The 14,306-nt window shown below is 39.8% G+C and overlaps 1 protein-coding gene across 1 annotated transcript; it reads right to left on the bottom strand.

Moving 5' to 3' along the window:
• Positions 1–999: 999 nt before the first annotated feature.
• On the bottom strand, positions 1,000–12,672 carry LOC307254205 (pyroglutamyl-peptidase 1-like). Its single transcript, XM_080032491.1, has 5 exons — positions 12,537–12,672; positions 10,666–10,718; positions 7,043–7,159; positions 6,381–6,613; positions 1,000–3,820 (listed from the first exon to the last, which is right to left on the bottom strand). Exons 1-5 carry the CDS (start codon positions 12,568–12,570, stop codon positions 3,625–3,627), a joined length of 633 nt encoding a protein of 210 aa, XP_079888617.1. The 5' UTR covers positions 12,571–12,672; the 3' UTR covers positions 1,000–3,624.
• Positions 12,673–14,306: the final 1,634 nt, after the last annotated feature.

Genomic DNA, 14,306 nt, shown 5'->3' with positions numbered 1-14,306 from the left:
AGGCTATCAATAAAAGAATCGTGGACCCCTGCTGGGAAAATGATGGGGGGAAATACTTGAATGTATAGTTGTAATGAGCAGTTCTTATCTTTCCTATTGATGTGCTATATATTTACGTTTTTTAAGTGCGGCTTTGCAGCCAACCATCTCTGTTGAGCCAGCAGCATCAGAGAAACTGAACAAACTGATAAGCCTGGCCCTGTGCTGAGGACTGCTCTGGAGCTCATATAATAGCCTAGGTACATGCTCTGGAGCCCCTGGAGTTTGTTGTGGAGTGAAGGATTTTGCACAAGATAATGGAAAGCATAACACACCCTGCAGTGTTTTTAGTGAGACTTCTTCAGCTCTGGTGTAATAAGGACTGGTAACCTACAGAAGTTAAGTGGCAATTACCATAACTCTTCTGTGCCAGAAGAGGAGTCTCCTTCAATCAAAAGAAAAAGACTAGGCACATATCTAATCTTTACTTTTTAATGAGTAGATATTATCCATCTGCAGCAGTACAATTTACGCTCTCATCGGTTTCTAGTCTGGCTTGACCACTTCAGCCAGCGTCTATTAAGCGCTGGCGTCGGCAAACAACGCTACGCCTCCATTGGCTGCTTCCCGGGGTTAGCCCCGCCGTAGATGATTGTGATTGGTTTAAAGAAATAAAAACAGGCCAGCCCAGTTTCCCCCCGAATAGACGGCTCTAAACGGAGTGCTTCCAGACCATACTACTTGCTGTAGTTTGGTCTGGCTTTGCGAGACTAATCGGTTTCAAACTATCTATGGTTTCAAACTTTCTAATTTGAAGCTGCTGCTCTAAGTGACACCTTTTTTGACTATTTTTTATTTACAAACAACTTTATAGTGGCACAATTGGCAAGTCAATTAGATGTTTTTTTTCAAAAAGCATAACTAATGAGCAGTGTGGAAAAAATACAGAATTGTAATAAGACACAAAAAACGATTTTAAGTTATCTTATTTTCTTTATGTTAAATAATTTCCTTAAAAAAGACAATATAACCTATTGTAACAGTGCTTTGTTAATGTCAGAAGCAGAAGACACTTTGAGGAGTATTCCTACACAGAGAAACTCACAATAAATCACAGATGTAAAATATTGTACAACAGAGAGACACACATAAAAAAAGTATTTTTGAGGTAGCCACAAATTTGACTGGACAGCATCAGTAATATATCTTTGAACTGAACCACTGAGCATTTTAAGGCCTTTTCATAACACACATAAACAACAGCAAGGCACAGGAAAGAGTCAGGGTCAGAGAGGTCACCTAAACTTGAGGCTTTCACCTTTGTGAGCAGGCATTTTTAGGGGCAGCTCTTCCACAACAATTTGACTTCTCAGCACTCACAAAGCCACATGAAAAACATTATCACCGGCAAACTCAGAACTAAAACCTGCCATTTCTGCTATTTATAATGACCATGTACTCAAATTCCCTGGCACCAACTTACTTGACTATGGTAAGAGGAAAAGAAAATAAATTATTCTGGGGGATACACAGGGTGCTGGAGCAGAGTTAACACCAGTCAATGTTTCTAATGAAACTGGTCGAACAGAAGCTGTGTAGGTGGCATGCGCTGGTCTACACAGTAAAAGAGAATACAATTCAAATCTAAAAAAGCCATAAAACAGAACATTAACATCAGCAATGGAATCTGCCTTTTAAAGCATATCTCACAATCACAATTAAAAGGGATGTTTGCATGTCTGAAAAGCTACATATTTCAAGTTAAAGTGACAAAAAGAAAAAAATTAAAGCATAGTCACATAGTTAAACATTGCTTTCCATATATATTCCAGATTAAGAAAAAATGAAAAACAAAAGAAAAAAGAACAGAAAGTGCTACAAAAATAAGAATGCAGGCCCAACTCTGACTGAACTGAGATTCCATCTTCATCAAATCAGATCCTCAAATAAAATAAGCAGCTATATCTGATTCAATGAAGGGAACAATGAAAAGCTTTAATAAAGGAAACTAACAATTAGGACTGCACAAGGAAGGAAGAAAAAGAAAAACTTTGGATTTTTGTGATTTGGTCATGTGCTTAAAGGTTCAGTAAATCAGTTTAGCTAACTTCCTGTCAGTGACTGCAGTTAGCAGTCCCCTCCCTCGTCCCCACGTCACCACAGTAATGCATTGTGGTCTTCTAGCAGCGAGTTATCTAGCATCATCTCAGATCCATAAGTGCGATAAAACGTGATAAAAACCATCAAAACAGACATTGGGAATGATTTTTACCTGCACCGCCATTGTAGACGCATACACATTCACCCATCTGTCGCTCTGCACGTGCACCGGCAGTGAGACGGGTGCCGGTTTGTAGCGTTCTCTCTTCTGATTGGTTATTAGTAGTGGGATCCCCGAAAAGTTTATTTGCCGATTACATGCAGAGGGAGTGACTGAGAGATCGGCTTTATAAAACGCGCACACTATATAAGTGATCACTGTACGACTGAAGAGCAATTTAACACTTGTATTAATATAAATAAATCGCTTACTTCACCTTTAAAACTACAAAGAAAAAAAATAGGCTTTCTACAAAGTATTTTAATGCATCAGTAATTCAATGCAGTGATGACAGTTAGCTACCATGAACAAGAGAGAGTGATTTACCATCATTCAGTTATTTAAAAAGAGTGTTAATGGATACACTAAAACATTTAGAACAAGAAACTTTGTTCAATGCAATCTGAGTTCTTCTAAGAATAATTTCTCAAATGTTCAACATTTTCTAAAAAATCTTTTTGTAGCCAAAACAAAACTCTGACGAACATATAACTAAAATCACTGAACTTGAGATCTGTTAAATAACATTGCACAGCCTGGAGGGGCAGATCTAAGTGGGGTGGATTTGGATGTTTTCTGTCAGAATTGGGCCATCAGACTGGGGAAATATGAGCCGGAACCAACCCGTTCCCTGATTTAAATAACCTTTGTAAAAGAAGGCAAATTCACAACTTCTTATAAAGAAAAAGGACACAAGAAATAATTCAAACATCAAGTGGGAAACAGCACAATAAGAAGGCAGTTCAAATGAAACAGAAATAAGCAAACACAGTTTACTGCTTAACATTTGTCCATAAACCATAATGATTTGTTAATCATTTGTAGACATTGAACATATTGAAGCTGAGCGAAACTCAAAATGCGAAACTCCAACTTTGAGGATGAAGCATTTAAGCAGTTAAATACTGTAGAGTTGTTCACAGTTTCCCAGAATGTGACCGCTTACCATTATGGAGCGTTAACAGGAGTCATAGTTGGGGTTAAAGGTTGGAATATGGGCCAACAGACCCAAACAAATATGAGCAGCACTTTGCTCCAAAGTCACAAAGTTGTACGTTCCTTGGGAGTGGGACGAAAGCTTACATTACCACGGGACTAAGGTTTGTCATGAGACCCCCATTTTATCTTTACATCATCAGGATACATTAAAACATAACAATAATAAGGGCCGAGCAAAACCAAAGGCAACATCGTAAGACCATGACAGCATACACTGGAAGTTTTAATTTTGTCCATGTAAAAAAAGAGAAAAAAAGAATTGGCTACTTGTGGTTAAGTGCAATTGTTCCTCGTGTGGTGAAGGCTGGTTGGCATCTGGAAGTCCCTTAGTGGAAGTGCTGCTGGCAGTGGATCTTATCCTCGGCCTGGTCCAGAAGCTCTAACATCTCCTGCACAATGGCCTGCAGCGCTCGGCCCAGGTCTTCCCCGCTGTAAGGCTTTCCCAGAGGAGGCACATGGATGAAGGCAGAGCGACCATGGCTCAGGTAAAGAGACGTGTAGTAGGTGAAGTCACATAGATACCTATAAGGGGAGAGAGCACAGCGTCAAATGAATGAGGGGGGATAGCTATACTGAATGGAATTTCCACTTTTTCCAACACGCACACACATTTACTTATAAGATCCCATTTCTGTCTTACATATGGGAAAATATGTGCTGACAAACAGATAAAAAGGGCCATATAATTGTTGGCCCAATCGACGTCTTCATGGCATTGCTGTGAGTGACTACAAATCATTTAGCAGACTATATGACATATTATTTACTAAGGGCCGGGTCAGTAAACCTACCGCTATTTTGTTTCTACAGCCTGACTGATTCTTGAGCAGACATGTGAGTGTCAGCGCATATCTGTGAATAAGTAACATGACATTTTAATAGAAAAATAGCCAAAGACACAATTGTCATTCTATTAAGTACACTTGGGCATACACAAAAACTAATACAGTCTAATACGATTAGATGGATGGATGCACGGACGGACAGGTAGACGGACTGAAGTTCAGCACAGAAAATTGCAGCCTCCAAAATGATCATCCACTTGAATCAACATGAACATGATAACATAGGATTTCTTGCAGGACTGTTGTATTAGACTACAGACTTCTAGTTTTACTAGTTGTGACTAATAAACTGGTGGCAAGGTGTGTGTGTTAAAGGAAGTTTGTATTGTATTATTAGTAGTAGTAATTGTGATGTGTTCTTTTAAAGATACAGTAACTACACTTTGGCAATAATCAGGGGTGTAAAGTAGCGAATTACATTTACTCGCGTTCCTGTAATTGAGTAGTTTTTTCGTGTACTTGTAATTTTTTAAGTGATTTTTAAAACCTATAATTTTACTTTGAGTATGTTTATTGTGAAGTATTGTAGCCTACTTCGCTACATTTTATATCACCTGCGTTACTGAGTAAAAAAAATAGATAGGGAAAGGAGAGAAAAGAAAAGAAATATCGCGGGGGGCTTTTATTTTTACGGCACAATACCGGAAACTAACACAGTGAATGATCGACAGGAGGAGTTAACACATTGCGACTACATGATAACAACACACATTGCTTCCCTTTATCATTAAAACAAAATAATCCTAGTTAAACTATCATTGTACCGCACGTGAAGACGTGAAGGCTTTGAAATGCAGCAAACCTTTCATCCAGCCGTGCGATCGGCCCCTCCCTCACCTGATAGTTTAGCTTTCAGTTTAACAGTGCAGAGTAGGATGGAGACGGTGCGTGTTGCCGGGAGCTTTGAAAAACTTCCAGAAGACGGCAGAAAGGCAGCCTTTGGTCGAGAAGAAAGGTAAAACTAATAGACTAAAATAATGTGCAAGATATGTTACGCGCGGACACGCGAGTCAGATGACATACGCGACCGTGAGAGAGAGAGAGAGAGAAAAAAGGCATATTTGACCCAGCTGCACCTCAAAACATCACGACCAATTAGTTTACTCACTTTAAGTTGAATCCTAGTGGTCTATGACCAAGCAATAAAGGAATAAAAAACACAGGAAGTTTAAAGCTCCTTGACTCTTGCCACCACAACAGTCATCAATTAAGAACACTGTAGCCTACAATGCAACTTGCTTATCCAGCCAGCTCCATGAGATATAAATAAAATATGCCCTCACATTCCTGCTAGCAAAAGACGTGCCCTATCAACAACATTTGCAACGGTTTATTTTGATTTTGACACTCATTTAATTTAATTATTAAAAATATGTTTTTCTTAGGCTATTTGCATTTTCCTTGTTTTCAGTTCAATTAGGAGGCTATGTTTAAAGTCATGGTTTCAAATGTTAAATAAGTGCATGTTGCAGTTCTTAAATCAATGAATAATTGTCTATAATAATTGTGATTACACAATGTCAATCATGATTATGATTTGTCAAAATCGAGCAGCCTAACCTTGCAATGTCCATGGTTTAGATCAATTATACACAATTACATTGTTAGAACTGCAGCTGCAGTCTGTTTAGGTCTGTAGACCGGTTAAATTCCCACATTAACAGAATATTTGCTCCATATTTGCTTATCTAAAGTGTAATGACACAGTATACATCCATACATGTGTGGTGACATGATTTGTTTAATTTGTGCACTTTAATTTGTAAAAGTGTTGCATTAATTAAACAAAACTAGTTTGTTTATATATATAATGCCCTACACTGAAGAGACCCCTGCCCCCTCCCTCTGTTAAAAAGTAACTAGTAACTTGTACTTTAAGTACATTTTAAATCAGCTACTTTTTTACTTTTACTTCAGTAGATTTTTAGACCAGTACTTTTACTTTTACTTAAGTAAAATTTCATCCAAGTAATCGTATACTTTTACTTGAGTAGAATATTTTTGTACTCTTTCCACCTCTGGCAATAATACATGTGAACATTCAGTTACACCTCAGATGTCTGTCATACTGTCAAACTAAAAACTAAATATACCTCACAAATATTGTGTAAGACAGAGTGACGTCAATGTTCCTGTAAGTCTCTTCCCCTCAGAAATTGAAGCATGTGATTCAGAGGTGAAAGGAAAAACAAAACAGAATGCTGAGTCTACCTGGGGAAAAGAAAGTAAATAATTACCTTCCGGCATCTTTGGAGACGGACACAGCTACTCCCAGCCCCGAGGCAGTCACTCGTTTGCAGACCGATTCCATGTCAATAACTGAGTCAATACAGTCCGGGCCTCCCACGATGCAACACTGCGAATCAGGACAGAAGCTGCTGTTGTCCAAACCCTTGTAGCCATGATTTCTGCCACACTTCTCCAGTGTGACAGTGGTGGCCATACCTGAGACTCCAACGTGAACGACCAACTGGCAGAGAAAGAAAACAATGAAAACACAATTCAGAATTACTAAAGTATCTCTGCTACAAAGCACAAATGAATCCGGATATACTATCTGCGGCAGCTCTCTGTTACTCCTGTGCCTTTTTGAACCGGAGAAAAAGGAGCTATGACTATTTAACTGGACCAGAAATTCCCAAAGCACAGATCTGAACCCAATAACTATCAATCCTGAGCTGATTATTGACCCCTATGAAACCCAAAGATCAATTTTCTAATTGTATACGTCCGAAAAGTTTGTTTGCATCAAAGCCACATTGTAGCTAGTAATTTGTTTGATGTAGTATGTGTAGCGCACACTTATTATCAGATCATTGAAACTAACATTTCCCTTATCAGATACTGCACTTTTGAAAAGGGAATGATGTGGATAGGTCACATCATATTCTTCTCTTACCATTGGACGATACTGCTTCCATAATGAAGGAACCAAACTCTGGACTGTCTGGTACTCTACAGGAACCTCAGACACATGCAGGTCCACTTCACCGCCCAGTCCCAGCTTCTTCATTTCCTGTCAGGACAAACAAAAATATTAAAGCAATTTGCCGCTTATTAGATTGTGTGATGTCTGGAGCACTGTAATGAATGTTAGCACTGTTTTAGCATCAGCCTCAGTGGAAACTAAATTTTTTGCTTTTTCTTAGAGGGCAGATGTCTCTCATTTGCCTCGCCATGTACAGGTCTGCCCACACAAAGGGCTGGGCCCCTGAAAACCTCCAGTCAATGGGCCCCCCTTACCCATGCAATGTGTGTGAGTGCGCTCATCCCTCAATAAACACATACATGTATTTGTAGAGAGACTAACTATCTTATCAAGCAGGGACTTGCAGGGACAGTTGGGGGAGCAAGGGCTCATTATTATTTTAAAATAGTAGCACATTTCTGACTTAGCCCAGCATACCTACCAATTTATTTTGATTCCCTTACACTCACACAATTGCTTAACAGATCAACAGATCCCTACAAAATAATCAGTTCACACAGAGACATTGTTCTTCTTTAGTATTCACTAAAGCAAACAGTTTTTTCACAATTTGCATGTTTTCTATGCTACTAGTTTCTGGTATAAGATACACTAATTGACTGCACCAAATATTGCACTTTTTTGTATTTCTGCACGTGACATTAAATCAGGGGTGTCCAAACTTTTTTCACTGAGGGCCACATACAGAAAAATCTACGAAGGGCCGGGCCACTTTGCAAAAATAACACGTTTATCAGGACATGTAGCTGCTCTGATGTTTAGTTTCATAGTGTCTTCGTAAATTGTAATCCTTCTTCAAGGCAACACTTTCCTTGCACATTAAACAGATACATTCCCCCTCTTGTTAAATGCCATTGATAACCCAGTGTTTTCTGCTTTTTTGTCCAATGTCCAGCTGGGTGAAAATAGTAGCCAGCTGAGATCCCGACTCTCCTAGGGGGGTCCGGGGGTATGCCCCCCCGGGAGATTTTTTAAAGTTTTTAAAGTGAAATGCATGAATCTGGTGCACTTTGAGAGGAAAATTAAGAGGCTAAATCTGAAGAATTTTGTATGAAAAAAATGGAGACAATGTGTCAGATGAATTAGAAGCTATTGGAGAAGGACACATAGATTTTCCATAATAATATTAATTTAAAATAAAATATTATGCAGGGTCCTCTGGGATGGGCTTAGTGCTCTTTTTCTTTTATGGGACACATTTCTGCAATGCAAAAAAAAAAAAAAAAAAATGTTTTTTTTTTTTTTTTTTTTTTCAAAGGGCCATATTACATTATATTTTTAAAATCGTCCGCGGGCCAATAAAAAGCGGGCCGCGGGCCGCAGTTGGCCCGCGGGCCGTAGTTTGGACACCCCTGCATTAAATCATTTGAAATCTTTTGGGGGTATTGTTGAAATAAATAACACTTAAAAAACAACATCAACAACAAATTCTTCACACACGAATGAAAAAAGGCGGTTCTCCACATGAATAACCAAACCAACCTACCCTAATAACTATAAAGTTGGCCTATGTTTGGTTGCAACATTTAGGCTTAGTTCATTCTCCTCTCATCACTGCAAAAGCACTGAAATCATTACAAAAAAGTTCTTAATCTTTGAACTCAAATCTGTTCCTTCAATTATTTCCAACTTCTTTGTGCCTTGTGTCTTTCTTTGCACTAAGACCTTTTTTAGGTCTATTTCTATTTTTTATTTTTAGAAACAATACAGAAAGCAGGACCTTGATGGTTACGGCAATAATTAAAACAGGATGATGCTGCTCGTCAGCTTCATTGTGGTATGATCCAGCTGGTTGGTTTTGAAAAACTGGTCAGACCTGTCTGGTCGTGTCCTGGGAGAGAGAATTTAAACCCATTTGTAGACTTAGGAAAATTACAGAGTAACTATATAATGTAGAAGAACTACAAAAGGTACCCAACCTGTTGTTTCATGGGGTCCAAATTCTTTTCACAACGACACCCAGACACAAGTAGCAAGTAGGCCTACATGTGTTTTCCGTGAGCAGGAACGACTCAGGAAATATAATCCAGCCAAAACTGTTTAATATCAAAATCCAATCTTGTCACCATTTGGCACACAAAGGGTGTATAGGATGGATTATGTTTGAAACAGTTACACTCTGCTGTGCTCAATCTGAAACATTTTGAACATTTCTGCTTTTCTACTGCTTTTTAAATGGCCGTAAGCGGAGCCGCGGCTCTGTGTAAACACCCAACTTTGAATAGATATTGACATAAATATCTAAAAATAAAGTTTAGCTAAGTTAGGTTCTTGGCTTCCAAAGACCATGGCCCCCCCCAAGTGGCTGGGCCCTAGAAAGCCTTCCCACTTTCTACCCCTTATGGGCGGCCCTGTGTACAAATGACATTATTTTGCATTTAACTTAATTTAAATAATGTTGATTTTAAAAAACCCAAAAGTGTAACTGCAATACTCATCTTAAAGAGGACCTATTATACTACTTTTCTGGTCTTAATTTCTTGTTTTACACTGCTATAGAGCAACCTGACACGAATCACATCACAAAAAACTATGTAGATTTTCGGGAAGCTCTTTCTCTTATTTTGGCGATCCAGCACGTCCTGTCAACACTTGAGTGTGTGTGCTTCGGCAATCTCCGCTCCCTCCGCCTGTGCATCGGCCATCTCCGCTACCCTCCCCCCCTCCTGCAAACCCCACTCCGTTGTGATTGGTTACCTTCCTTCCGGAACACTTTCAGTGGCGGGAAGCACGAGCATGGACCTATAAGGGCGCGAGGCAGACGCGAGGCAGACGCGAACAGGGAAGTGACAGCATTACCATACATGGAAACATCCGCGTGGTGACTTCACAAAGTTACATGCGACGTCACAAAGTTACAAAGGGTAGACCGCTTTGAACACGTGACTTCTCGACTGGCTAGAATAGTGTTTAGTGCTCGGCACAGACACCCCAGACAGTCAGCAGGGAATACGTCAAAATGCATGTAAGTCATTATTTGATAATTTAGTATGGTTAAGCATGACTATGAATCATCATAACAACGTTTATAGGTCATAAAAGTCAAAAAGCATCATAGGTCCTCTTTAAGTACGACAACAGCAGGAAAAAAAAGATGCAATCACACATATTATTGATGAGATAAAACCGTGTCAAATTCACAGCTAGTAGACCAATACCTCCCCCCATCTCCCTGCAGGACCATTGGCCCGGACACTGACCCCCCCACTTGTATTGAAAAGAGGCTTGTTTGACCACGTCTGTGACCCCGCCACAAAGCCACCTTTTGTTTGCATTTAATATCCTTATCAAGTCCGTCTAGACACCCTGACAACCACCGTCATCCCCCACATGTGGTTTCCCCAGTCGGACCAAGAGCGCTTCCAACACCCTGCTGTACGCTGTGAAGCCGCCAGGCAATATCACAGCATCATGTCACAGGATTAGCACGAGATATTCAATTTGCAATAAAAAGAAACAAATCGAAATACACTGTAATTTAACACGATAGAAAATAAAAAATGCATGTGCATTAAAAAAGCAATGAAACACACCTGTACTGCTACCCAGCTGGCGTTGACCGTGTGCTCTCCAAATGGCTCAAAACCTGCAAAAAAATAATGTTATTATGGTGTTTGACTCCGTACTGTGTTATATTATGGAGTCTATTTGGTTTCTACACTGAATGACAAAACATTGGATATAAGTTATAACAAACAGAAATTAATGCAATTCTTTAAACAATTTTGAAATCTTATTCTATTTATGTGTTTCAGGATCACTCAGAAAATTATTTAAATAAACAACAAAATAAGCAAATGCAAATACACTTAATTCTGAAATAGATATTTGAAAGTAGTTTATTTTCCCAAAGTCTAATTTAACTATTATTCCTTTCTAATAGAGCATGAAGAGGTCCAACTGTTGTAACCTCTCAGTTTCTTATTGCGGCTTGAATACAAGATCCTAATGTGTAGTTTGACTTGAAGTTTAAATACTTAACTAGAGATACTTCAATGTTATTTAACGGTGAGAATGCAAAAAAGGGGCATTGTCAACAAATCATGACTTTGATTACTTAGCTAAATATTGCATTGGTAACATGAACAGTCAACTGTGTGCAGAAAATCAAACTGACAAATAATTTTTTTTTAGAAAACCCATAACACCTTTGTAAGAAGCATTATGCTGCTTTCATTATCATGAATCATTATCAGAAAAAAAAATCCCTCCATCACTCCAAATGACCTATAAAATCACAGCAGCAGCAGCCTATGCATATTCACTCCGTGGCTTGTTTATGTAAGGACCTATGACTCTTATGACTGGTCCCCTTCCACCACCCATCCAGGGGTCAGCGGGCCCCTGGGGATTGAGTGGAGGGGGTTTCAGTCTGTCTGACAGGAGCCTGAAAAGGAGCAGAGTGAAGGGCCAGCAGCTGCCAGCCGGCCAGCTATTGTGAGACTGCTGTTCCCAGGAAATCTACACGTCTCCTATCAGCTGGGACTGCTGAGGCTCCCGCAACCCTTTGTGTCTGAAACACAAAGTCTCTGCTGCTCCTGTCCTCCACAGAATCCAAGTTCAAGACTGTAGTTTGTACACTTAGAAAATATTATATTGAAGTGGCTGGAGTCGAAGATGTACAAGATTCATACTACTGATCATTGCATAGATTGTTTTGTTATTTAATAGATAGTGCTGCAAAAAGTTTTTTTTTAAATGAAACATAAAAGCAGCTTATAAGATTGATTAGTCGGAAGCAGGCAGCTGATAATAACAGTTCTAGGTCGGACATTTCATGTTGCAATGATAAATGAAAACATTTGTTACAACTTTGCCCGTGTCTGGAAAAGAGGCCTGATGTTGACCGACTCACAATAGACAAAATAGTCGGCTTTACAAGAATAGTATCTATATGTTAGAGCCTTGGCATGTTCTCCCTCTTTAATTGTTGCTGTCTGGCGTTTATTGTTTAAGGAATAAATAATCAAATGAAAGTTAATAACTTTGAGCTTATGATCATAATAGGCTAATACCTTAATGACATAACCTTCATCATTATTTGCCAAGAATTACACATTTATCACATATCAGCGTTCCATTTCTAATAAATTATGTTACATATTTATTTGTTATTAAATGTGTATCGTATATTGTTGGATGTGGCCATTCAAGAAGGACAACAATAAAATATTATTTCCCCTCGCTTGGCAGTAGATTAGGCTATTAAAATCAACCTGAACACAGCAAGCCTATGTTATGTTATTTTGTTATTGTTACACCTTCGAGAAAATGTGTCTGCAGCTGCAGTTACAACCAGACGCCATTAACGTTAGAGCAGCTGTCATCTGGACAACTTTTCCTCCACTTCACTCCGCGGACCAGAGAAGACGACAGCCGCCAGAAGAAGAAGAAAATGACAAACCTGTGACGACCACCGTCCGTTTGCTGATATCCATCTCCCGTCCCGTTGATTCGGGGCCTTCTTGGGTTGCTGTTTTTTTCTCGGTCTGTATTGTGAACCAGGACCGCAGAGAGAGTCCGTACCCTCCACAGCTGAAGGCTCCTTCAACCAGACACAAATGAAACCGGTCCTCCTCTTTGCATGCTGCGCGCGAGACGTGACGTGATTACGTCACTTACTTCGTCTTTTTATCATTTGGTTTATATACTGTAGCCTACTATCAATGTTTGGCACCTTGAATTTTCGAGGTGCATTACCGCCCTAATAGTACAAGAGGTTAGTTCCAAAATATAAAGGAATTGTGCATTTTGTGATAAAAGCATGAAATTTGGTACACTTATAGCCAAAGGCATTCTCAAAAGATTTGGATGTGGAGCCATCATGAATTTTCAACATGGCGCCCATGGCAGCCATTTTTCAAAATGTCCGCCAGCAACAACTGTTTTCTTATGAATGATGGATTTAATATGATATTTCAGACTTATTTACCATTCATACTACTTGGTAAATGTCTTTTGGATAGTGGAACATTTTCATTGAAAATTCAAAATGGCCGCCAACTGGTTAGATATGGATGATCTCTATGTTTAATTATACATTTATCTTGATGCAGAATTTGAATTGGGAACTTTGGAATTTCTAATAATCTTCTTTCTATCTCAAAATACTCATGTTAAGCAAGGGAAACCTAGGGTCTATCACAGGGAAGACTAGTCACACTCGCCTTCACAGACACAAAGGGCTGTGCACTGTAAGTGGGATTTTTTGCACTTACACTGCCCAACACAACCCTTCTTGCATTTGCATGAGACAAGTTCATAACTTGACTGGCCTGCATCTGGTAGGCATGTCCAGAAGGGTTCATAGTCCCCCTCAGGTGACTTTGACCAGCCCCATTCGCACGGTGAAGGTAGTTCTGGTGTTGACACCAGGACTGTACCCCACACGTGCCCTCCTTGGTATACAGCTCTCTTAACATGCTCTTCTAGGGCAGCCTTGGTAGGGGGGATTGTTTGCACATTGTGCCTCTTTGCAAATAACTTCCTCCTTGCCGTATTGATTTCTTTACATGTGCTGGTTCGGTCATAGACTAAGATAACAAACCTCTCAATTGTGGCCATTACCTCCTGTGGTATGTCATCTGGGGCTGAAGACACTTTCAACAGGGCATGTGTAAGTTCTGGAAGCACAGACCATACAGCCCATGCAGTCTTTTTCCCATAGCCAACAAAGCTAGACACAGTGTCACAAACCGTCAATGCATGGAACACTGGTAGTGCACATGCTTTCTCGGGCCCGAGCCCTGCTGCAATTTCATGGGCTGCCAAATATCGAAAATTTTACCAGTACCGAAAGCCAACCAAAGCTCATCCTCTGGTTGTAGAGTCTGAGCCACTGCCACAGCCAGCACCACAACATCAGTATCAACTGTTTGAATCATAATTTTGTGGTGGCCGTTTCTTGCTGCATGGGCTACGTGCAATAACATGCGACTATCCGCTTCCTCATGCGTGCAAGGAGCAATCGATTTCCTATCTGGGAGAGGTGGCTTGCTAAGGACTTCCATGTCACTTGTGATGACAAGCTGTTTATCCTCCTGCACAAACCATCTGAGCAGAGCCTCCGAGAGAAAGGCAAACAACTCAGTCTTATTGCTGTCAACTCTAAGAAAGTTTTGCCAGTTCCTGGGAATGGCTGCATCACCTACCACACGTCTCTGAATTCCAGTGC

The sequence above is a fragment of the Ammodytes marinus genome, assembly GCF_949987685.1.
Source record: "Ammodytes marinus genome assembly, chromosome: 8".
NCBI classification, from domain to species: domain Eukaryota; kingdom Metazoa; phylum Chordata; class Actinopteri; order Uranoscopiformes; family Ammodytidae; genus Ammodytes; species Ammodytes marinus.
The sequence above is the reverse complement of the archived record's forward strand: the minus strand, read 5'-3'. Positions and strand labels throughout refer to the sequence as shown.

Excerpts from the sequence above, each read along its gene's own strand:
- LOC307254205 (XM_080032491.1), bottom strand. The coding sequence starts at position 12,570 with ATGGATATCAGCAAACGGACGGTGGTCGTCACAG. Across the intron at positions 10,719-12,536 it reads ACGGACGGTGGTCGTCACAG|GTTTTGAGCCATTTGGAGAG; the intron begins GTTTGTCATTTT and ends ATTTTTTTGCAG. Across the intron at positions 7,160-10,665 it reads CCAGCTGGGTAGCAGTACAG|GAAATGAAGAAGCTGGGACT; the intron begins GTGTGTTTCATT and ends TTGTCCTGACAG.